We start from the raw sequence: 25,650 nt of genomic DNA on the forward strand, positions 1-25,650 counted from the left end.
AGCGCAGGGCAGGCCTGGCGGGAAGAGCCGCTGTGCTCTTCGCCTTTCGCACGGGTGGTTAAAGGTGGCCGGTGGGAAGCGCTGCTGTGGGTCCAGATCCTCTGCGGTTACCTCGAGTCAAGCAGCAGGAAACACACCGGTTCCTCGCTAGCAGAAATAGTGCTTCACAGCTACCCTTGTGACTAGGTTGAAGCGTGATAGAACAGTTAGTGACAGACACGAGGCCGTGTCTACGTGTACATCTGAACTTTCTCCAAAACCAGAATTGGATATGTTGAGTGCTACACAAACTAAACATTGTTTGTTGTCTCTGCCACGTGCTGCATCTTGGGCAAAGTGGATTTCTGGAGAACTTGGTTGTCATAACATACACTACTACATATACCTCAGTGTTTGTGGGTAACTGGGTAGTTTTCTGATGCTATAGTAACTTGAAAAAGATGTGCAGGTGTACTCCCAAGAGAAGGGGGAGCATGAGCCTTCCTTTATCTTGTCACCACTGTAATGCAGTGTGAGCTGAGCAAGATAATTTGCTGTGAGGAGCAGAGTCCAGGCAGACTGGCTTTCTGGTGCTGAGCACAGCCTGAAGAGATTTGTCTAGGCTGTATTCTTTCTGGATCCTGGTAGCTTGGACTCCACTGACAGGTTTTTGTTGTTCTACCTTAATTTTGGCTCTAACTCTAAGCCATATGTAGCTTCAGCTGCAGGTTGCCATCTGTGGAAGAAACTACTGTTTAACTTCCATGGAGTGCCAAGCTACTACAGAGTAAACTGAACAGCTCTCTACCACTTTGTGGGTTGGTAGCCTAGAAGTGAATCAGTAAGCCTGTTTCTTTGTAGGAACAAAAAAGCACAGGATAATTTTGACCTGATAAGTGAAGTCTTGTAATTACTTAATCATTGGCAGGTGGAAAAAGGATTAGCTCTGTGTTTGAACCTGGAGTCCTGTGTGACTTCAGTGTTAAGCGTATTGCTAACTATATTATGCGTATCTGCGTGTGTAGTAGCTGTGTTTAAAATCTGCCACATATTGCTAATGTTACTGCTCATTGGGGCACAACAGAATCTTGAAACTGCTTCTCTGTAAGTAGCTGAAAATGGGAGGGGGGGGGTAATGTTTCAAGAACATGTGACTACTTAAACCTGAAGGTGGCAGCAATTATAATCTGTTATCAGATAATGCCTAAATACATCTTTAGGTGTGTCATGTGGGAAGAAAGAGGCTGTTATTTAGATTAGTTCTAAATTAAGTCCAGCTGCATGGTATTATCCAATTTGGGTAGATTGTGGAAACTCTTGTAAAATTCAGTTGTAGTTTGTTAGACAGGCATGATCTGAAAATCAAAATCTTGATACTGCTTTCAAACAAGATGCTGATTAGCAAAAATATTGTCCTGAGAAGACTATTAGGATGAGGTCTAAAAATCCTTAGAAGTAAATTAGGAAGCAGCATAATGAGTAGGAGGAGAAGTGTATTTTCTGGTTCTGTGAAAAGGCTTTCTTGCAATCGATGTTAATGACAATGTTTTTTCTATTCCAGTACCTTTAAAAATGTTTGCAAAGTATTCTTGAACATCACTACTTGTTAAATGCTATATTCTCACTTTAATAGATTTTCAAGTAGAATTTTAGGTAAATACAAGTCTGTTTCAAGTGGTTGTTAAGCTTTGCCCTGATAGGCTTGCTTTTTGGAGTAAGCTTATGTACTGAGTTCAGTCTGTAGGATGCTGTGACCTGTCTGTGAGCCACTGTGAGATGAAGAAGGAAAATAAGGATGGGATACAGTGAAAATGAAATGTGATATCAACCCCCTATCTCCTGCTGAGAACACTATGCAACCTCCTTCAATAACTATTCTGTGATTGACTCTACTAGGCGTTTTGATGGTAAAGTGGCTTGAGGATTTGATCCAAAGCAAGAGTCTTTATTTCATGGAAGAATGTTAGACTGATAAGTCTGTGTGATGGTGTTTACTGTCAGGAAGCTCTTAATTACCTCAGGCTGGTGTATGGTGCATTACATAGTGTCAAAACACCAGTGGTGGTTAAAATAATTTATTTTGCTAGTTAGAACAGCTTGCCTGCTGAACTGTGTTCCAGCCTTCCTTACTCTTGCTCTGTTCCCTAAAGGAGGGAACTAGCATCATTCTCCGGTTTTAATCATAAATAGATGTTCTAGTAATGGTCTGATTAAGTTTCTTGCAATGATGAGACTTAGTGCTGATCTGCAAGGACTTGTTTTTCCTATTGAGATACACAGAGATTAAATTCCTATGCAGTTGTCTGGTCTAAGAATAATCTGAACTAAGGCGATGGGGTACAGGGCTGCTAGTTTCAGTTCTCTTGTATTTTGGCAGGTGGCCTGTGCTGGGTCTGACCCTTCGTACTTGATTTCTTTACAGACTTGCTGTTAATCTTGGAGTCGGTCAGCCTTATGTGGTCTGTTGTGAAGAGTGGTGGTCTCTAACTCTCTAGTCAAGAAATGGTATTGCCTTCTGTGACCCACGTCTCAGCAGTATGGTGCTCAGGCCCACTGCACACTTAGTACACAGGCTGGGGGATTATATCATTGTCTTGCCTCAGTAACTAAAGAATCAAAATAATTGGCTTAAGTAAAATGTTGATGCTTGTATTTCAACTCCTTAGGTTTTCTCCCCCCCCTCCAAAGAAGTACCTGTGCTTGTTACTGATTTGTTATTAATTTGAACTGATTTTAATGATTCTTGGTGATTTGGATTTAAATAAGGAATGGTTTAGAGTAACCGTACAACCAGTTATACTGCTACTAGGTCCTTTGTAAAGTCCCAGGCTAAGGCCACGTAGGCTGGTAACAATCATTAACCTGATTTCTAATCAAAGAATAAGACTCATGATGAGGTACTGTTGTTAGACTACTTGGTAAGGATGATTTATTGCCCTGTAGACCAGGTGTTCTTAAAGTTACATTGTGAAAGGGCTTTGAAGCATGTTAAAATCGCAGTGTGAGCCAAAGTCCTTGAGTCAAGGGCATTGGAGGGTCTTTCTTTTAGGTCAGTAGCCTGTGGTGGACACAAAAGCAGCCCCCTGTCTCATTTTAGGACTCAAGTGCACATGACCGGAAAGGGGTGGGAATAAGAAAATGAGTTATGGGAACTATCGTGTTTATGTATGAGAACTTGTTTATTAGGTATTACTGTATCCTTTATCATCAGCATGCTACACGATTTAGGTGTGTGTTGTGGTGAGATGACTCCCCTACACACCCAGCTGTTAATAAAGGAGTATCTGTTTATCTACCTCACATTGGTGTCAATAAGTTACTTTATTGCATTTTGGTGACATGCTGACACGTCTGCAAGCCTGATGGGGTGGCCAGAAATGCAGTTCAGTAATATTTGGAGGAAGCATCCTTGTTTGGGAAGCTGGGTTGGGAACTTTGTACTTTTTGTTAATGTTTTTCCTCTAAATGTTCCTTGTAATTGTGGTTCACTGACCAGCACCCTCTGCACTCCTGTTCCAGGACTAGCTTGTGAATAGCTCAGGGTTCCCCACCTGATAATTTAATGCAGTTTTAATAGTGGTAAGCCAAAGAATGAAAATTCTTTGGTGGATTTCTAAACCTGCAAAAATTGAGAATTGGGAATCTAGTCTCTATCTTGCTGTGAAGAGGAGAATGCAGCTTGTTCCTAATACTTGGCTAATGATGATTGAGATTATCTCAAAAATCAATGAAAGTGACTGGATAAAAGTGGAAAGCTTGCCTCTTTAAGGATGAGCCACTCATGTTAAAATGTACTTTCTCTGGAGGAAAAAAGATGGCTGTGGAGAGTCAAACCAGTGTGTTCTTTCCCCTTAAGTCTGACACAAGTAAGAATGTGTCCACATCAAACTATGATGCAGATACGCTGTTAAAGTGCAAAGGGTGAACCTTCTTACTACCATTTTAGAGTTTACAGGTGGGACTTGTAATGAAAAGCTGCCTGAGGAACTGATACAAATGGACCTGCACAGTATGCCCTGTTGCTGGCAGGTGCTGTAGATCTCTGGGGGAGGCCTGTCTGAGAAAGTTGGGAGTGGTGGTAGGAGAGCCAGAATTCTTAAGCCTAAAAAGGGCTTGAGGCTGTGGAGCAAAGGCAAAACCACAATCATGAGATCCTGTGCTGGCACTTAACGCTGCTTTGGAGGAAATGTCTGTCTGAAAGGGGGATGCTGAGAGAAATGACATCTTCCTGGAATGCTGCTGACCCTTCCTCTCCAGTTCCATTGTCAGACTGATGTTCTGGGATCATAAAACCTAGTTTTTCCCCAGTTTGTTAGGAAGTCTTGAGCAGACTGATGCAAATTTGCCACACTATAATCTGATAATTCAAAAGTGTCATTCTGACATACTTCAGTTTCACAGAAATCATACAAGCTGAAGGTGAATCTAAAAAAGAGTAGGAATAAATTGTTTCCTCCTTTGCTCCCTCGTGGTGAGCAGGGTGCACTGGAACATGTCTCAGAGCTGTTTTTCAAAAAAGTGCTCAGCGTTTATCCCTTAGGGGAGGGAATAAGGTTTCAGAGAAAGGACGTTTTGTTTTTACTTTGAGGTGAATGATGAGGGCTCAAGTCCACATTGTGACCTTTGCCTGGAAGTGGGGTAAATGAGGAGAAATAGTGCAGGTAAAACAGTGGCTGAAGTGGTAACTAGCTTTTTATTTGGACTGAAACTAGTTAAATTCCACTGTTAGATTGCTGTTTGCTTGCAAAGTGCTTTAAGATATGCTTAGCTTTGGCTGTTCTTGCTAATATGCAGTGCTATTGGGAACAATTCCTTCATCTTATTTTTCTTCAGGGCTCTGCAATTTACTAGTGTGATAAGTACACATACAAACTTTAGCAGAAATGTGTGTGCTACTCTGAGTTAAACATATTTTGAGTAATAAGCCACTGCTTGTTCTGTTTTTCTCATAATTTTGAGCATTTCAGCAAGTGGTATTCGAGTACTGGTTTATTAAGCATTGGTTGTTACTGTTATAGAGTCTGTAAGCCAAGATGAAATTGATGCCATCATGTGAAACTTGAGGAGTGAAACCTCACAGTATTGCTATGCAAGTAAAATTCATTGAGTTTATGCTTCTGGAACATGATGTGCTAATGGATCTGGTGTTGAAGATTTTGGAGAATGTAGCTGGATTTTTGTGGAGAGGACACTGATGTACTTGATATTAGCATCCCAGTGTAATATCCTAACTTGCTGTCCTGGAGAGATTTCAGATTACAGAACTAGGCTAATAATTTTTACCAGTTTAGTAGCTGTTTTACTGTCTTTGCTCTGCCAAAGTATTATCAAAATGCCTTAGTGACATCACAGAATCTTATACTGTTTAATATTGAATATGAAGTGTTTGTATACATAATCCCTAATTCTGTTATGAAAGGCATTTTCTCTGCAGTCAGTCTTTAATAGTGGTATAGCAGGACATTCAGAAGATGATGTGGCTAAAAATTTAGTAAATAGTTGTGTAACTCAAATGTGGATTTGATAAAACTGCCAAGTAACAATGCAAATACAATTATATTTTCTACTTAATGACTGTCTGTCTAAATTTCAAAATGCTTCTTAAAACAAACTGGAACCTGATAGGTCTGTAAAAGGTACCTCACTCGACAATCTGTAAAATGGTGAAAACACCATCAGTGACAAACTCTCATAGTTAAATCCTACTCATTCTTTTCAGTACCAAAGGTCGTAAGACTTTATTTCCAGTGTTTTGGATAAAACAGTGAAGTGTTTAGATTCAGTGGTATGTTTTCTACTTTAGCTGACCCTTATACCATTAGTTATATCCTTAGAATTATCACTCTGCTCTTAATGTGGAAAGGATTTGGCCATTTTTAGTTCACCATTATGATTTTTTTTAAAAAACAGTAACATAATGCTTATTAGATTCTCTGATCAGTTAGCTTCTGTTCTTCCAGCAATTTGGGCTATTTTTGTGTTTACAAGCATGAAGCCACACACTTAAGTGATTCCATTTAAACCTTTTATATAACATTAGTACTTGTGTATTCCTTTACAGCTTGGCATGATAGAATTTAATAAACTTCATAGTGAATATGGCTTATGACAATTTTTAATGCTGTTAAGCATTAAACAGTTCTGGTAATGAATATAAGGCTTTGTACATTTCCTGCTCGCTTAGTGTTAGCAAATCTGAAGTTGTCCAAGGTGCAACTAGAAGAATAAATCTGTATCCTGCCTGGTGCTGCCTCCCTCCCAGTTAAATTAGGTTGAAGTTGGATGTTGTGTTCTGCCAATAAACTCCCAGTGGAGTGTTCTAATGCATTCTTAGAATTACAGCAATGCATTAGTCAGTGTTTTCAGATGCATTTAACTTGGGCTGGAAAGAAATTGACTTAATCTCAGAAATGCTGGAGCCAAAATTTGGGGAAGCTTTAATGTATTCTCTTGACTCTGTAGACTTTGGTATAAAGTCCTTTGTTTTTCTGTATTACTTAAATTGTAGATGGCTTGTACATTCACACTTCTGTCTCTCTGAGGAATGCTGTGGATAGGTGAAGGACGTCCAAGTGAATATAGTACCGTAACTGTTTCAGTTAATAAGTATTCTACCCTTTCTTTTTCATACTTGTATCTTAATTAGATATGATAGTTATCCACTAATGTAGCACTGAACAGATGTAGGGTTAAGGGAGAGAGAAAAGGGAAGGAAATTCAGAATTGTGATTCTCAGAACAGGACTAATTTGGCTGCTGGTGGTGATTCCTGCTGTGTAGGAACATGCCTTGCAGTGAGCAGTCAGTTCACTGTTCGCAATCTGCTTCTGCTCAAGGTGGGTGACAAATACCCATATGAACTAGAAGTCTTAGCTTCCTTATTAGAGTACAGCATGTTAATGGCATCTTGGTTGCATTACAGTAGCTAAAATGCCAAACCCAATGTTTGATTTCTTTTCACTTCTTGCTAGAGCTCTCAAGTGTGATTCAACCCTGTCAGTAGTTCTGTAGTAAAAGAATATATGTGGCTGACACAAAGTGTTTTAAAGCTAGTTATTTGTGGTGTGTAATTCATGAACCAGGAATTCAAGATTATAATTTCAAGCTCTTCCTGTGATGATCTGTCAACTGGCATGAATCTTAAAGTACCCTGGTTGCTTGTGTGGCTTTTTTTTTCAGGTGCAGGCAATGATTTAAGAGCTACATCAGTCATACAGACAGCAAGCTTCATATATTCAGGTTTTCTGTGGGAGCTCCCTTCCTTCAGTAAATCTCCTGTTTTGCTGGGGAATGAAATGTTGTTTTTAATTCCTTTCTAGACAAAACTTATGAGTTGTTTGGTTTTGATGGTGAGATACAGGTTTCTAGATGAGGAGGATTCGTAGAATGTTCTTCTCTTCCCCTTTCTATTATGGGAAGAACTCTGCACTTAGATTTGTTAAGCTGAAAAAGTGGTGATATAGCAATTTGAAACACTTGTGCACTGCAGTTTTGTCTCTTCAGTCTCATGCTTGGTTGTCTTCTTGCATCCATGTGCTCTTTTCCCTGAATCAGTACACGGTATGCTAATACCTTAATCATCACTGCCTTGGGGAGGGTCATAGCAGTGTCTGCTTGACCAGATGCTGAACATGAATTCACCAAATAGAAAGGCAGGTAAAGATCCCTCAGTGGGCCAACTACATTAATAAAAGCTTGATATGGAAAGTGCCTTGAGAGACCATATAATCTAGCACCCTAGCTTCACTGTGTCCATTATCACCTTTAGTAGAGGTTTGTCTAACAGGTTCTTAAAGATTTACAACATGAGAGACTTGATAGCTTTGCTAAGCAATCTAACATGTGTTTATCTTCTCTTTTGAAAGGTGTTCCTGATCTGTAATCTGAGTCTGTTTTCTGTCAAGGCCTATTTCTTTTACAGATGTGGTGAAAATGCCTTTATCAGAGAGCTTGATCCATCTGGGGAGAAAAAATGCTTACCTGGTCCATACAGTTTCTTCAGCATAAACAACAGCACTGCATTTCTTGTTTTGGGTCCTGCTTCTGGGGCTTTCTTGCCTTTTTCACTTCAGAGTTTCTTCCAGTCAGTTCACGTCCTCTGAAAAAAGGATGTAGGACTCCCAAATAAGTCTTGCTGTGGCAGACTGTTTTGCAGACTGCACATGTGTGTACATACAGCTCTGCTTGGTGCTTGACTTACTATATATAATAAATTGTCACTGATTCATGTTTGCACTGTAACCTGCAGTCATTTAAGATCTTATGTGGAGCTGTGGCCTAGCCAGCAGTTCAGCAGGCAGGGTTTTTTTGTAGCTAACTAGTTCTGCTTTTTAAGGTCTGTCTTAGCTGTGGTGTTCTATGGATCAGTGATGATATGTCTGTGTCCCTGCAGCAGACCTGCCACTGGGCTTGTGCTGCCTTTTTTCCTTCCCCCACCACGGGCTGAGGAAGCCCACAGTTTGAACTTGGATTGCAGCTGCCTGCCAGGAAATGTTTGTAGCAATCATCATCTGTGGAATTACTGGTGATCATCCTGTTTACCCAGACACTGTGATAGGACAGATATTGTGCAAAGCTTTTTCTAGGTTTGAAGTCTCATAATTACTAAACTTGGCTAGGCTTGTGAAGGTGTCAGGAGCAAACGTTTTCCTCCTCTTTGTTAGCCAACTTCAGATCTGTTCTTCAAAGAACACTGTTTTGGGCCTGCTGAATTAGTCTTTCATAGAAGCCCTTGGTTTTATTGTACGTTTTGAAAGCGGATGAACCGTTTTATCTGGAACTGCTGAAGGCAGTTATCTGCCACTGCCAAACTTCAGTGGTTTAGGCTGAGGTTGTCCAAATTGTAAGTAACTGCTGATAACTGTATAGTGGAAATTGTGGCTTTAGCTGATCATGTTTGTGTTTAGTGCTCTAAGGGAGCTCTCCTTGTGCCTAATTATAAGGAGGAACCAGACTGTAGATCAGTTAACAGACTATAAATCAGTTAACAGCATAGCTGAAACTCAAAGACTATCTAAAAATCAGTGTATGTTGTGTGTATGTTTTTCCATTCTATTAAACTGCCATACAGTGGTTTCATGTCTCTTCCATGATCAAGTACCAGTACAGCATTTGGCAGTCAGATATTAAAGTGCAACAGAACAAGCATAAGCAGCTCACACTGAGCAAATAATGTGCTAGGTATAATTCTACGTTTAAGATAACGGGGGGGTACTGATTGTGTAAGGGTGACTTGCTCAAATTAAAGTTCTGCTGGTGTTCTCACCCTTTCCCAGAACATATAGCTGAGATACCATGAGGAAGTCATGCATGTTGATTCCCAAGGGAATCTGGATGAGGGGAAAAGACATAGAACAGACTAGTTAGTTAAGCACTTGTAAGCCTGTTAATCTCGATTCTTCTGAATAATTTGGAAGTTATTCCAGAAGGGACCTATTAGAGTTTTTCCTGCACTTGTGTCTAGGATGGGTCATAGTTTTTTTATAGAGAATTAGAATTGAGGAAGCAAGCAGTCAAGGGTCTAGTGCCTCTAGAGATCATCTTTCCCCTGTGACACACCTAGTGATAGCTTTTTTCCAGTACCTACAGGTAGGGTTTTCTGTCTACAGTCACTTTTTTTGCTCACTGTTTTGCCAAATATTATCTATCAGCCTGACCTCAGGTCATTGAGACTTTTTCTGTGGGAGTAGAGATGACCATAAATGATGCATTTCACAGTGACTTTTTAATTATGACATGGATATTCATATCTCCTTGGTGTACCTCTTTACTATAACTTTCCTTGGAAAATTGAGGATTGCCTTACACAAGGATTCCTGTTACACTGTCTGGGTGTCTCATTGATGTGTATCAGTCAGTAATCCTTACGCAGATGAGTCTTGAGACTGACATGAACATCCTGCAAAAGCATCAATGTCCTGTGATGCAGTAGTATCTGTTGTAAAGAATCTGTTAGTTCATGTCTCTTGGCTTGTTTTAGATCTTAGCAGTGCAAGTTAACTTATATCAAAGTGTTAATAATGTAGATATTCTTTCTTCTTCTTCTAAGTTTTGTCCAAACCTATCATGTGGTGTTAGACTCAACACCCCTAAGATCTAAGGAGACATGAGAATTATTATGTAATTGGAAATATATATTAATGGAAAATAATACTTCTGAATAACTTCTAGTAACTACAGTTACCTTCTTATTAGTTAAGCATGCCATTGACTGCTTACATCAAGACCTGAAACTGCTTTTTCCTTTTAGACAAGGGGAATCAAACTGCCTCCTAGGTATTTCCAGATACTGTGTTTTAACAGATACCATGTATGATACATTTAGCATTCTCCTTATGTATTTCAGAAAACCTCCTTGGAATATCTGAAGTCCATATGGCTATGTATGATGAAGATATCTTGAAAAATCCCTTTTATTTGGCCATTCAGAAGCGGCGTCCTGATCTATGCAGCAAAGTTGCAGAGCTCCATGGCATTGTAAGTATAAGTAGATTTAAAAGCTGCTTATTAAATAGTAGGTATGCGAATTTAAATCGTGTGCCTGCTATGACCCATGTAAAGCTTAGTGCAAGCCTACAAAACTTGGAAGTGAAGCAGAGCAGCTTTTGGTTTAAGTTGCTTGTTATTTACTAATATGGACCTTGCTAAATTCATGGTAGTGAAAGGTCAAAGTTGATGTTGTTACTAAAATTTATAGGAAGTTTATTTTCTTTGCTGTGAACTAAAGATAAATATTCTTCCATTTACTTGTAACTTAAAATGGGATTGATTTTATGAAATCTCTGGTGGACAGACAATCACTCATTTCTGACAGCATTTTACATGGCAAAATAAAGCCATTAAACTGAGCTGGAATAAAAACTCTAGTCTTTAAGACTTCTAATCTGGGTATTCTGCAATTAGTCTTCATCCAAAATTAAGTGTGGAGACTACATTAAACCTGGAGGTTATTGTTACCTGATTATAAAATTAAGTCTTAAATTGAACGGAGTTCTTGTAGTTGTGTTTTACATAAGATGGTGATGTGATCAGCTGAAATGCTAAGACATGTTCATGAGTTCCATTTGTATTCTAACATAATTGCTGAAAGCTTCTGAGTACTGAAAGAACCACTTGCCTCATGCTTACCTTCCTTGACAATGAGACGTATTTCTTTTCAGTGTGTATACAGTGTTTGTTGTATTCATAATGTGTTGCTAATTATGAATTTGTCTCAAACAGCCAATCTGTTGGTGTGCAGTAGACCCAAGATGTTTCTTATATTAGATTTTTTTTTTATTATTCTTTCTGATAGATTTTCATTTTAGTTTGAAAATATACTTTCATTAGCTGCCTAATTTTAAGTCATCCAGGTGGCTGGTCTTAAGTAACTTAAGATTTCATCTCCTTCTCTTAGTATTGTTTGCTTTGGTTACATCTGTCAATCTTATTTCAGATAAGTCACTAAATGAAACTTCTAGGTTGATCTGTGTCCATCAGTGGCTTTTCTATTTATTTAAACAAAAGCACGCATAGTTGCTATACATTTTCTAGTAAATGTTTTTAAGCTAGATTCAGTTGCTTGCCTCTGAAGGATAAAAGCTATTGGTGTAAACACAGTATTTCTCTCTAAAGCATGATCTAACTTTTTTAGGTGTTAGTTCCATGCAAAGGAAGCCTCTCAAGCAACAGTCTTTCTGCCTGCCAGTTTGAATCTTACGTTCTGAAGCCGCTAGAAGAAAATTTTCAGACCTTAAATGGAAAGGTATTTCTGTTTTGGTATCTGAATGTAGCTTGGGGACACTCCACTAAACAATTTGCTGCAGTTGATGACTGATAGTGTCAAGTAATGGGTACAGAGGTAGCTAGGAGTTAGAGCTAACTGGCAAAAGGAGCACATTGCCTATCTAAGCCAAAGTTCTCAGCAATATACTGCTTTCTGGCAAAAGCTATATTTTGGCATGTACACAAGAATAGTTGTCTTCTTCAGATGGTAACACTGCCTCTGATTTCAGCTTGCTGCTTTGGTGAAGTAACTTTGTCAATTTATCTGTGTTCTGTGGCTGTTAGGAATTTTGCTGTGTGGCAGAAGGGCCTTTATCACTTAAGAACTGTCTCTCTAGCTTTTTGGCAGGTAGTAGCCTGTCTATATTGCACGCAGATGCAAGTTCACCAAGGCTTAAGACTAAATTATGATGGTATTGTGTTGTATTTGAGGCCTGAGATATTCTGTTCAGTACATAGAGTAGAAACTGACTAATGTAGCAGCAGGGCATGATAACCGAAGCTAACACCACACAGGACCACGTTTTTTTCCCTTGTAATTTTGCAGAATAGTCTGAGATCTTGCACCTGTTTGTGGGCAGTCATCCAGATCTTCCTCCTGCAGATATCCTCATTAGAGCTGCTTAAGAAAATAAAGCTGAGTGTGAGAAATAGAGACAAGATGTATGGTGTTTTTTTGAAGCTGGACTTAGGCCCCAATTTTAGGTTGTTTTTCAATTTCCCTTCTACTAAAAGTGCTCTAAAATCTGCAAATAGTCACTTGGACCTTGGAGGTTGTCTGAAACCTCCAACAGTAGACTTGTAAAGAAAACAGGTGTAAGCAAGCTTTAGCTGGCCATTGTAGATGGAAGTTGTTTTGGTGTCTACACAGCACGAGAATGTGGAATGTCATGAATCTGGGGCTTTCTTGTCTTGAGATTTTCTTCTTTCCCTGGACATACAATGAAACTATGCAATGCAGAAGCCAAATAGTAACTTTCTTCTGGTGGAGTTTTACACTTGATCTGGTTTTTGTTTTGTTTCAGGAGATCTTCATACAAGGAAATCTCATCATCTTAGGAACTGGTTTTAATTGTCATCTCTCAGTACCTGTTCTTTTTGAGGAAACATTTTACAATGAAAAAGAAGAAAGCTTTAGTATATTGTGCATAGCTCATCCATTGGAAAAAACTGAAAGCTCAAGTATGTATTGAAGTGTTAACTTGGTGGTCTTGTTTGCACAGTGAGCAAATTAGTATGTTTGATATGCTTAATACATTTTCCTCATTCTGAAAAACGTTGGCTTGGTTGAAAGCTCTTAGCGTTTATTATCCTGCTGGGGAGGATGTTGGTATGCTGCTGGAGAGAAATATTAAGTTGCTGCCAGGCAAACTTAATTCTGTAGAGTCTATGCCCCAGTCAGAGCACTGGAAATAATCTGTGGAATATGTGATCCAGCACAGTTTTTTTAGCAATGCTCAGCTTAGTTCTGACTGCTTAAAGAGTTTTAGTCTTAAATGTGACATGTGTCTCCTGATGCAAGGTGGATACACAGAAAACTGGAGAGGTAAATTTTTTTATGATCACTTAATCAGTGGTTAGAGGTTGTATAGCATAGTTATGTAGCAGCTCTTGTGGGATTGGTCTGTCTCATTAAGTTGAATGTGTTAATTTTTGTCCTAGTACTGAAAGTGCTCTTGATAAGGCTGGAACACTATTTCCAAGGCTGCTGATAAAGCTGTGAATGTAACAAGATTTCCTTGTGAATACATCTAACAATATGTATTTACAAATGAAAAGGAACAAAAGCTTCTTAAAACATGCTTTTTCTGAAATAAAAACATCTAGTCTTCCTAAATACGTAAGAATATCTGTTCAAAACAAATAATGACAGTGAAGTAATACTAGGGTAGTGAGAAAATAGTACTGTGAGGAAAGTATGAAGTTGTTCTGAAAAAAAAGTGGCATATATATAGGCTTAGGATTAAAATCTATAAATATTAATATAAATCTAAGAAATTATTCTCATAGTGTTCCTTTTTTGGCCATTATTTAATGTAGTTGTACAGCAGTCTTTCAGAAGTGAGGTAATTTGTAATTTCAAAAGTAATTTGAAATTAATGAGATCTAACCCTGTTATTAGTTGGCTGCTTTAGGTGGCAAATGAAAGACTTGCCTAGAAAAAAAAATTTGGAAAAGCAATATGAATTTTAAGTGGGGGTTCAATTGTCTTATTCAGAAGGAAAGTGGATTTGGTTTAATGTTTACATGAAGCAACTTTACTCTCCCATTCAGAGAAAGTGTGTCTAAATAAAGAATAGGTTATGTAAAAATCCAAGATGGGATTTTTACAGCTTGCTTAGAGCACACTGACTTCCTGCATGGGTATTCTGTCAATAATGTAATGTGCTTTTCTGCTTTCGAGCTTGACTTGGACTCAGATTGAGTCATGTATGTGGCAATAAATTACCCCAGGGTAAAAAAGCATGTGAAATCAGTTTTACCTATTCCAAGTAAATACTTGACATAAAAGACAAGAGACCCTACTCTGATGCATGAAATTCTTTTAATTAAAAGAAATCCCTCCAGTTAAAGGTTTAGTAAGCTGAATTAATGTTTCATTGCACACCAGTTGGCAGTGTATGTGGGGACAGAAAGTACTTTACCATGCATACATATTAAACCTATGAGTTAATTCTTGGCTTTCATTTTAGGTGAATCTACAGCTTCATCAAATTCCTATTCTCTTAAAAATATTGAAGATGTTAGAGAATTCTTGGGAAGGCACTGTGAGAGATTTGATAAATGCATAGGATCTTTCTATAGAACATTTAAAGAACATGAAAGGAAAAGCCTCCGCCACTACATAGTCAGTATCTTGCTTCTTGATGTTTAACTTCCTAAATATAATTCACTGCTTTGGGGGTATCTCTGCTTACTGAGCTTTTCTGTGTCAGAGTAGTCTAGAGTTGAGGAAGGTGGGAAGGGAGAAAGTAGAACTCTTGGTTGTGAATTACCACATCTTAATCATTAGGTAAAGCAATTTTTCTAGCTAAAAATCTTACTATGCTGCACACTTCTAAGGCAGGGAAGACTTCCTTTCTCTGCTTATTCATGCTTTGTTGCTTCAAGTCAGATTAACCTGAACCTGATTGCTTTTTTCTTTTCTCTCCCTGCCCAGGATTCTGTCAATGCACTTTATACCAAATGTCTCCAGCATCTTTTGAGAGATTCGCACTTGGTAAACACTTATTCCACTAAATACATAGTGTTACTTAAGCAATAAATTATCTAACTTTCTCTTGCTCTTTGTATGGCTTTCCTTTTCCAGAAGATGCTTGCAAAGCAAGAAGAGCAGATGAATCTGATTAAACAAGCAGTTGAAGTAAGCATCCAAAATGAAAGAAAATAATTAGCAAGCTATTTTTAATTCTCCCTTTCATGCCTAAAGTACTGTGTTTTTTTTTCTACAGATGTATATCCACCATGCTATTTATGATCTAGTCTTCAAATATGTGGGGACTATTGAGGCAAGTGAGGTAAGTTTGTTTGATTGGTAAAGATTAGTTACATTAATCTAATGCATTTTAAAAGAACCTGTGGCTTTCTATTGATTAGGATGCTGCTTTTAACAAAATCACGAGGAGCCTTCAAGATCTGCAGCAAAAAGACATTGGAGTGAAGCCTGAGTTCAGGTGAGAGAGAGATTATTGTGGACTCTTTGAGGAATCACTGAGATTGTCTTAAATAGGTCTCAGGCAAGCCAAAAAGTGTCTTCCTTCAGACAGTAGTAAGTTTTTCTTCTACTTCATTCCTTTGAGATGAAAAAAATAAAGCTTTGCAAGTGTTGTTTTAGGGCAGTCTTTGCAATGATCACTATTTCCTTTGCTTTTATATTCTTATGCTTCCCTTTCCATCTACAACATACAGAAATGCAAGTGTCCTTAAAGTAGAGATGGAAATATTTTAATACCATTCTTCATTTCGGCTCTGAATAAGTTAAACTTGGGTTTTAAGCATTCTGCACAGGAACTCTGTATGCTGATCGTTTCTTTCAAATTATTTTGTAGTTTTAATATACCACGTGCAAAGCGAGAACTGGGTCAGTTGAACAAATGTACTTCCCCTCAACAGAAGCTACTTTGTCTGCGAAAAGTGGTACAAGTTATTATGCAATCTCCTAGCCAAAGAGGTCAGTAATTTAGTGGATTAATAACTTAATTTTGAAGTTTTTCCTTAACCAATATGCACAAAGCACTTTGATATATAAACAGCTGGATTGAACACAATTAGGCTGGGGTCTGCCTTGCAGGTCTCTAAACAAAGCATAATGGAGGCAAGACAGACACTTCAGCATTGCTTCTCAGGGTTGAGGTGGGGTGCTTGGTTAGCTTTAGCTTACATATGTTTTTAGCTAGAGCATGTGAGAAGCATGTGCTAGAAGATTTTTCTCGTGAACAGGAATTCAAAGTGATCCATTTTAAACACTGAGGATTGCTGCTAGATCATTCTTGTCTGTTTGTCCATGCACCTTGATAATGCTGAAATCTATCCTTTTGAGATGCATTTTTTGCAAATTGCAGTGTTGGTGGGGGACAAACAAACCTTCTATATGTTCCATTCAAAGTGCTACCATGGATTATAGAAATGATTCTGTGATGGGAAAGCATGGACTTCTTAACCTGGTATTTATTTTATCTAGTCTGGAGAGAGAGAATACTTCCGCTAAGCAGATGGGGTAGTACAGTGAACTTATGCTTTGCCTACCTCATCTCTGTCTTTCTCCAGGAAGACTCCTGGCTTATGGAAAAGTGTATCAACTTTGAGGGTAGTTCTTTCCCTCAATAATTTCAGAAATCTTGAGCTACTGCTCTGGCTCTTTATAGAAAGGAGGGGGATACTAGTCAAATATTGCAGTTTGTACAGTATGAACTGTATTTGGTTTTTGACAGCCTATTTTAGAAGGGAGACTGAGAACATTTGAATGGCTGCTTTGGTTACTCAGTGCATTCTCTACTAGTAGATCTGGCCTTTAGTCTTGGGTGGTGAAACTCCATTTATAGGTATTGCTCTTGATTTGAACCATGACATGACTAACATCAGATAAAAATTATTTTTTCAGTTAACATGGAAACCATGTGTGCAGATGACCTTCTCTCTGTTTTGCTGTATTTACTTGTAAAAACAGAAATCCCAAACTGGTATGTAACTATATTTTGGCTACACAGAGCTCCATAATATCACCTTACATGTAAGGGAGAAATGTTTCTGAACATGTAGTAATAACTTACTTACACTATAAGAGGGGCTGATGTAATGCAGAAAACTAGTTTTAGTAGGACAAACAGCAAAGATGTATTACAGGTGTGATTGAATTAAGGACCTATCAGGAATTCAAGTGCTGTGTCTTTGCTGTTTTGATTCTCTGCCTAGAAAAATGTTGTAATGGGAAGCCATCTCTTTACCACATCTACATGTCAATACAGACTTCACAGATTGGTTGTTCCTCATCTGTGTTTGGAATTGTGAAACCTTTATGCAGCCTCTAGATGTTTGATCCATTTAGTTAGATATAGAGAAGCTAGATTTGAATACTTAATGGCTTTATCTCTCCCCACTATCAGTAAAAATATATCTAAACCTTCCGCTTGTGCCTGAACTGAATTTTAGTGTTGGTGTATCCCATAACTGAAAAGTATTTATCCTTTAATTTGTAGTTATCACATTGCACTGGTGCTTATGGTGCTTGAAACATTAATATGTTTGAAATGTGTGAATCTCTCCTGCTGCTGTTCTTATCCTGTCATATTCCTTATATCCAGTTAATAACTTTTTATTGAATAGTTAAGAAATAAGTAGAGTTATGATCTGTCTACAAACCAAACCATATTGCTAGCCAAACATTCTTTCTAGAAGCTTTTTCTTAATCCATGCCTGTTATCTGCCTGGATTGCCTAAAATGAGTTGCAGTATTAAGGTATGTCGTGCTAGTGTCTTATTTTTAGAGTTTCATGTCTTTAAATTTTTATTTCAGGCTGGCCAACTTGAGTTACATCAAGAACTTCAGGCTTTGTACTTCAGTAAAGGATGAATTGGGATACTGTCTAACCTCCATTGAGGCTGCAATAGAATACATACGACAAGGCAATCTCTCTGACAGATCAACAGTAAGCTGCTCTTAAAGTCTGTCAAATGTGCATTTGATAGCCTTGTAGGACTGTGTACCACTGTGGGAGTAAATTCAGTCAGAGAATACAAACAGTTAACATGAATTCCTTTTTTGCACTTAATGAGTTGAGGTAACTACTGAAGCAAATGCTGGAATGATCTAAATGACTACATTGAAGTGCTAATCCCATAGCAATACTTGTTCATTGTGTATTCCTTGAGGAAGTAGTTAAATATCAAGTCTACCTCATATGATTAGAATAACAATGACAGCGCTATTTTTAACAGCGGAGTCTTCAGTAAGTTTAGTATCTCCTGTTTGTACTCTATGGTTGTGAAAGCAGTGCAGTACTTGAGAGTAGGCATAGCTTAAATGGATTTTTCTTTAATTTTAAACCTCAGCTATGCTAGCAGAATGGAGATTGCAGTGTAATTTAGAATTATTCAGTAAATCTTCATACTCTAAAAATTCAATGTGTTTGCAGTACAGATTACTATGTTGCACTGAGTTGATAGTGTAACTGGAGTGCGGGACTATAAGGTGGTGGTTGAAGGTCAAATTTGGCTCTCAGGGTCTCTAACCTAGTGGGGGCAGGAAGCTTGTGGATGCATGAGTTAGTTCCTACTGGGCAACCAGACCTTCTGTCAGTTAAGTCAAATCTCTGCAGGCCAATCAAAAATGATATTGATGTGACTTTAGAAAATGAATAACTTTGTAGCTTATTTTGTAAAAGAATCCAGTCTTACTGTTCCTGTAAAACTTTCTACTGTTGCAAAATAAGGTTTTCCTGATCTGATGTGGAAATGAAAAGGAGTAAACTTGGAACTGGACTGAACTCAATGTGTCTCAGTCTGCCCAGCTGCAAAGCACTGGAATCTAATTGCAGGGGCCAGAATAATGGCTCAGTGTGCAGGGCTTGGGATGGGACAACCTGGGGCACAATCTTAAAGAAGCAGCTCTTAAAGTAACATTTTAGCCTTTTGTTATTTTTGATTTTGTTCTTTTCTGGGATCTTTCCATGAACTTGTAATGCATAGGTTTGTTTTGTACACTCTGGACGGGGGGGGGAAAAAGGCACTTTCTCATTTTGTATAAAGAGACTGTGGTATTTCTTGTCTGTAATGTTGTAATGAACTGTTTAAAAAAAATAAATAAAAATGTTAGATTAAAAGAAAAACAACCAGCCAGACAATTTTGCTTCCTGCAGTCACTTGTATATTGATTGTTAATGATAGCCAAGTGCCAATGTTGGTGGTTTGGATGGAGAACTGGAACCAAAGTAGAATTGTCTTCCACAACAATGCCAGCAAGCTGGAAAAAAAAATACTGCTCTTAAATTTCTAGAATAAAGACTCTTTCCTATTAAATGCCTGGACCTATCCCTCCTTATATAGCTCAAGATAGCAGTTTTTTGACACTGGGCTTGCCCTCGAGTGATTATAACTTAAGTGCCACTGACATTATGATACTACATTTATTTCTTTGGGAGGCTTCTGTCTTGAAAGATGAACTACATATTTGAGAAGTCTGAGGGCAGTCTCATACTACTTACGTTAGTGTTTGCACCAATATAAGAGCAAGCAATATGTATTTCTGTCCATACCTCAGCTGGATCAGCTCCAGACCTAGAGTGCTAGCCTCCAGCTTTCTCTCTTCAGTGTGCATACAGTGAGTATGCAACAGGAACTTCTTTCTTCCACACTGCCTTCATAGGTGTCAACAGGGCTTAAAGGCAGCACCCTGAGATGAGATGAAAAACAGCAGAACCTTGAAGACAAGGCAGTGGGTGATCCCCTGTCCTCTAGCACAGCTGAAAAGGAATGAGCTAGACTACCCTTTTCTCTAGTGTAGGTTAAGGGAGGCGATCCAAGAGAAACAAACTACGTAGCAAATAGCCTCTTGACAGGAATTGAAAAAGGGTAGTGAGGAAGTGGAGGAACATGGCAGGAACTTCCGATAGCATTGCTCTCACTTCATGAACTTATCAGTTGAGATACTTCCTTTATTCTCTGGTAAAGGAGATCAACTTTCTGTTTAAAGCAGCAGCAGATGTTGTGTTGGAGCCCCATGGTTTCATTTTCCAGATTGTGCTGGAAGTGGTTGTGGGATTTAAATGAGCAGGAACATTGCTGTGCCTTGGGGCTTCATTACAGCCCCTCGTGGCTACACTTAATTTTATAGCTGGCTTCAGATGGAGCTTCTGGCAGCTGAGTAATGGTGTTGTCCAATCCCTAATGAAGCTAACTGCATAAAGAAAACTCAGCAGGGAACTAATGTACCTTGTGGGATAATGGGCATATTATCACCCTCATGTCAGTAGGAAAATTGCACTTAAGAGATACCTGCCAAATCCCTTCACCCAAGGTCATGCAAGTCTTAGAGAGACATTATGGTTGTGGGGAAGAGAGGAACATGTAACTGATAGCATGAAAAATCCCCTTTTATTTTCTGGGAGTTGTCAAACTTGTTTGATTAGAATTCCAGTTAATAATATTGGACCTTCACTATGTTCTTATCCACAGCTAATGTGTAGTAAGTCTCTCTAATTCAGAGGGTTGACGTAAGGTATAAAACAGGGAGTTAGAGCCAGCCACTAGAAAATATCATTTTTGTTCTTGTATGGAAAGAGCTTGAGGTGATAATGAAGTTGTCATGGAGAAAGAGCAGGTGGGAAAAGCCAGGAAATGAAGACTTAAACTGAGTCTAATAAAGTGTTTGTAGGGGAGGTGGCGTGGGGATAATTTCCCCAAGTCATCAGTTGTAATCTGTGAAAGTCACCTTGGATGGGTCATTATACATATCCTCATAGGTACAAATATTTAATTACTACAGGGAATGGTGTTAGATAAAAAGATTGTTAGTGTTTTGATGTGTATTTTCTAGACTATAGGTCTTAAATAAGAGTCTCACTCAAAGCAATTAATTTTTTTCCTGAATACCTGGAGTGCAAGTGAAGCTGGTACAAGTGAGTTTTGTTTTTGAAGGCCTAGACTTGCTTAATGCTTCAACTCGATTCTTCTGTCATTCTGTATTTCGTTTTCAAAGATACGTAGTTTCACCTGGGATGGACATTTTTTAAAATTTATATAAGAAATAAGAATACATCTACATAAGGATTGCTGTCTCAAGTGAGACTGAAATAATTATTCCACTTGGGTGACTCTCCTCTTGTGAAATACATTGTAGAAGGAACAGTACTAGAACTACAGTAGTTCTTGCTAGTGATTACTCAGATTCTCTACAGTGAAAGTATAAAGCTGTCTGTGAGCATTCATGTTAGAAATTCTGATTAGACTTCAGAAACTTGTATCAGCAGTAAAACTTTATAATTGTTTTCTAATTAATAGCATTTCTCATTAAATATTTCTTAGGGAAGTTATTCTTGATCACACTGAAGAATCTGTCCAAGGACACTAGTGTTATATGCCTTGTAATTCTAAAAAGAAATGCTTGAGTATCTTTAGCTAAAGTACTTAGGTTTGAAAAGTTTGGTGAATGTTTGTCATCTTCATGTGTCTAAACGCAGACAACTTACTATGAGGTACAGATGGAAACTTTTATCTCCAGATCTCAGAGTCGTGTTTTTAAAGACTTTATTTGCTATACAATGGAGGATTTTTTTAGACAGCTTTGAGAGGCATCTGTGTTGATTTTGAAACATGAGTGATCTGACCTCTAGAAAAATATGAAATCTGTTGTTCATGTTTAAGTGATCTTTATTTGCAGTTCACTAGTTTCTTCAACTTCATGCTGACTTACTAATATAAAGAGCTGAATTGGACTTTTCTTACTCATTTATATCTGGTCTTTACAGATTTAATTGCAGAAGCTATAGCCCAGATCCTAGACTATCAAAATTTATCTGATACAGGGGCATCTATCTTAAATGCAGTGGTCTTCAGTTTGATGGATGCTGGGAGTCCTTCTATTTCTAGGAAGATAGCCATTATCCAAAAACAACATCCAAAAATATGATACTCGCTGCCAACAATAAGCAGTAGTTGATCAGAATCAACTGTGTGCAGAGTTTCCATTTACTTTCTTAGAAAGTGTTTTCTTTAGATTGTTTTATTTTGTGTGAGGTTCAATGTTGCCATTTCAAAATCTGAAGAATTTTCACCTGATTTTGGAAGCATATATATATATATATATATATATATTTTCTTTCATACATCCTGACTGTATCTTTATATTGCTCAGAAAATGGGAAGTACTGATGTGAGAGTTGCACTACTTGTCTGCTTATCTCAATCTCTAATTTTCAAGAAGTGGCCACTAGGAAACACTGTATGAATGAGTCTGTTACAGAGTGATGCTTTACCTGGTACAATCTTTTATTTTCCGGCAAGTAGCAGAGAGTTCAGCAGAGTCTTTGAGTCAGAGTTGGATCTGGGTCATCTTTTTTAATACCACCAGTAGACATGTCTCACACGAATAAGAGAACATTTTTTTCTTCTCTCTCCTCTCCCCACTCTTCTCCAGACCTAATGTGTGATGATTTTGTTGGGCATCCCAGTTCTTATATTTTGAGGAATAGTGGATATTCATTCTTTGCATTTTTTATTTGGACTTTTTGTGACTTTAATAGACTACAATAGCACAGTCAAATCTTTTCCAGAGTAAAGAATCCTAATTTCTCCTTGTAAAAAAGCTGCATTGCACCTCTTACAATTCTTGTTGTCTTTTTAATGTCTTTTCTAATTCTGCTGTGTTCTTTTTTAGATGGTACAACTGTAGTTGTGTTAATGCTCAGTTATTTAATGGAGAATGACAGTAAAGGAATATTCTGGTGAACATCTGCTTATTATTTCTTTGAAGAGCAGGTGTCTCTTTAAGTCTCAGAATCCTAAATGTGAAACTGATTTAGGTTTTCCATGCATCTGATAATTCCTAAATGGTAAATACAGTGTTTATTATTTTTAAAAGTTAATTCCACTGTTAAGGTACTTTTGCCTATAAATGAGTATATAGATAATTGATCCATAGATTTTATTTTCAGGAATCTGAGAGACTGTGTGACAAGCTGCTTTTAAGACAAAGGATGAACTTCTTGACCCAGATGTCTGCTACACCAATAGACTGCTTGTTTAAGGTTAATAACTTTTGTGGCAGAATATATATGTACTTATGTATTGCAAATTTATATCCCTTCCTTTCTGCAATTTTCTGAAATGTAATGCAGTGTTAATTACATTAGTACTGCAAAATGTGTTTTAGTAGATGCTAAGAGTGTATTTTGAATCTAGTGCGTTTCTGTGCCAAAATGTTACCAAGTTAATATAATCTTATGGATTTCAGGACGTTATATGAAGTATGGGAGAAATTAGGATGAAATGCTACTGCTGTTGCTGTTGATTGGCCCATTTAATGCACAGATGTGATATTACTATCTGGTTGCCTCTCACAGCTTTTAGTGCTTGAAATTAAAAGAGTTTTCTGAAATAATTTAAACATGGTCACCTGACAGCTACTTTATATTATATGTTAATCTTATATAGTCATTCTAAAATAATTTTGCCTATACAAGGACACAAACCAGAGCTTCTAATTATATGTGTTCACAGCTTATGGCTATATAGAAATGTTTTTGCACAGAGGGAGCATAATTTCGTGACTGAGTCTAAAGAGGACAATAGTAATTGTTTTAATTTTTTATAGAAAGTGAAGTAAGCCAAGAACAGATTCTTTTTAATAGTGAATGCCCATTAGGGGGTTTTGTGCTGTGACATTGTTCATTTCTGCTTTCTAATGCTTGAATACATGTCTTTTATAATCGCTTCCTTTTGTTTTGTGCTTCAGTAAATTACTGTGGTTTTTCTGTTTTTTGGTGTTTTTTTTTTTTTTTTTCCTTAGGAGGAGGCTTTTTATATTGGTTCCTCATCCTCTTTTTTTCTCTTGGCTTTTTGTAGCATATTGCTTCAGGTAATCAGGAGGAAGTGGAGCGATTACTAAGTCAAGGTGACAGTGATAAGGACACTGTACAGAAAATGTGTCATCCACTCTGTTACTGTGACAAGTGTGAGAAGCTAGTTTCTGGGTAAGCACTTTTTATCTCCACAAATACAGAAAAAGCTATGTGAAAGTCTTCATCTGAGATTTACTTTAGAAAGTATGCTGCTTTGGGTTGTAGAGGAAGTTGGTAGTACTTCAGGATGTAATAAAGAGTGTATGTTTGTATGGTTTGAAAAAGCAGAATACCGAATGTCATGGAACCAGTCAATTTTGTGATGTCGGTTGTATGTCCTTTGGTAAACGTGGTGTGAAATATTTCTTCTCTTGAACCTAACTTACACATCTTGGACAAAACCACATCTCTTAACAAAATGTAAATCTCTTTATAGAAAAATTTGTCAATGTGAAATGATAAGGGATAAAAAGTTCCAAAATCAATTTTTTGTGAGCCTTGGCAAATTTTTCTTTCTCTCCTTACCACTGGTGCATAGGTAACTGAGCTGCTTTTAAACCATTATGTTTTAAAGGAAACTGAATGATCCTTCTATTATCACTCCATTTTCCCGAGATGATCGGGGATATACACCACTTCATATAGCTGCTATTTGTGGTGAGTATTTTTGGTTTTCCTTACTAGTGTTTCCCACTCCTTATGATCCTTACCTTTATGTTAACATGTTTTCCAACTTTGCATTAAAGAGTGAATTTTGCATTAAATGGTTTTCTGCTTATTTGCTGTGGAAGCTGGTATCTTGGCACAGACTGAAGATATTGTATATTGTTTTAAGATGAGTTTCTAATGGCTAAGTTTTTGTTTGTTTGTTTGTTTCACTGTTTATTTTGCCTTAGTGGTTACCACAGTAGTTCTTTCTTCAGCTGTGAAAAAAGTAAAAATGTGTCATCAGAAACCAGTCTTGTTTTAAAGAACTGGCAGATTGAGAAATTAATCTTTTCTCTGTCCTGCAGCTGGCTATAAATGATAGATTTGTACCATCTCCTGTCTTTTAATGTTCATTATGCCATTGATCTATGAGAAGAGGTATTAATTTTCTTAGGTTTTTAAAATAATCTCTTTTTATTATTATCTTGAATCCCAAGGAGAGTGCTTTGTGTGACATGGCATTATTGTCTCTTATTTTCTTACTCATGAGATACAAGCACAGCTTGCTTTTAGCTGGAGGTTCTTTTATTGAGCTTTGACCTTGAGTAATCTACAATAAAACACCAAATACCAAGGAAGTGAATATACAGTATATGGGAACATATTATTCAGGAATGCAGGGTGTCTTAGTTTATAGCTTGTGTTTGAATTTGAAAAGTAGAAATGTTTTTCTGAAAAGTTTACTTCTTTCTTTTAATGTCTGCATATTTTTCAAGGGCAAACATCATTAGTGGATTTACTAGTAGCCAAAGGAGCCATTGTCAATGCTACAGATTACCATGGTTCAACTCCGCTTCACCTTGCCTGTCAGAAGGGATATCAAAATGTTACAGTAAGCACCAAAAGGCTTAATTAGAAATAAAAAGAAATACTTAACCTAAATAGTAAATATATGTCTCGTACTAAGCTGTTCTACTGTTACTGTCATTTAGGTCTTCTGAGAAGCTTTTACCAGAACTGTGTATGCTGTCAGAATTGAGGATCTTTTATCATTGTAGCTTGCATGATATTTTTTCGTATATTGCAAAGTTTTCAGCCATTTGTAATAACCAAGCAGTTGACAGCTATGCACTCCTGAAAATTCATCCATTTTATTAATACAAATCTCTAATACATAGTACAAATGGAGAGCCTCTTAACATCTCTGT

At 37.6% G+C, this 25,650-nt stretch overlaps 1 protein-coding gene and 1 long non-coding RNA gene across 4 annotated transcripts in view; one reads left to right on the forward strand and one right to left on the reverse strand.

Annotated features, from left to right (window-relative positions):
• The window catches only part of LOC113484294, a 23,212-nt gene extending 4,728 nt beyond the window's left edge, over window positions 1–18,484 (reverse strand). The window contains exons 1-2 of the long non-coding RNA XR_003399200.1: window positions 18,471–18,484; window positions 5,547–5,553 (exon numbers count right to left, since the gene is read on the reverse strand). This is a non-coding gene — a long non-coding RNA (uncharacterized LOC113484294). The remainder of the gene's footprint in view (window positions 1–5,546; window positions 5,554–18,470) is intronic.
• The window catches only part of ANKRD27 (ankyrin repeat domain 27), a 57,858-nt gene that overhangs the window by 10,701 nt on the left and 21,507 nt on the right, over window positions 1–25,650 (forward strand). For 2 of the 3 annotated variants that reach the window (XM_026856577.1, XM_026856579.1), the window contains exons 2-16: window positions 10,324–10,454; window positions 11,611–11,721; window positions 12,767–12,923; window positions 14,435–14,589; window positions 14,902–14,961; window positions 15,052–15,105; window positions 15,194–15,259; window positions 15,339–15,415; window positions 15,791–15,912; window positions 16,843–16,921; window positions 17,755–17,887; window positions 22,889–22,981; window positions 23,799–23,926; window positions 24,369–24,451; window positions 25,219–25,334. In XM_026856577.1, the coding sequence (XP_026712378.1) occupies window positions 10,353–10,454; window positions 11,611–11,721; window positions 12,767–12,923; window positions 14,435–14,589; window positions 14,902–14,961; window positions 15,052–15,105; window positions 15,194–15,259; window positions 15,339–15,415; window positions 15,791–15,912; window positions 16,843–16,921; window positions 17,755–17,887; window positions 22,889–22,981; window positions 23,799–23,926; window positions 24,369–24,451; window positions 25,219–25,334 (1,536 nt within the window). In that variant the 5' untranslated portion in view covers window positions 10,324–10,352. Of the gene's footprint in view, window positions 1–9,868; window positions 9,929–10,323; window positions 10,455–11,610; window positions 11,722–12,766; window positions 12,924–14,434; window positions 14,590–14,901; window positions 14,962–15,051; window positions 15,106–15,193; window positions 15,260–15,338; window positions 15,416–15,790; window positions 15,913–16,842; window positions 16,922–17,754; window positions 17,888–22,888; window positions 22,982–23,798; window positions 23,927–24,368; window positions 24,452–25,218; window positions 25,335–25,650 lie in introns of those variants that run through there. The other variant, XM_026856578.1, reaches the window with a different exon arrangement.

The sequence above is a fragment of the Athene cunicularia genome (assembly GCF_003259725.1).
Source record: "Athene cunicularia isolate RWA chromosome 11 unlocalized genomic scaffold, athCun1 chr11_part1, whole genome shotgun sequence".
Lineage (NCBI taxonomy): Eukaryota > Metazoa > Chordata > Aves > Strigiformes > Strigidae > Athene > Athene cunicularia.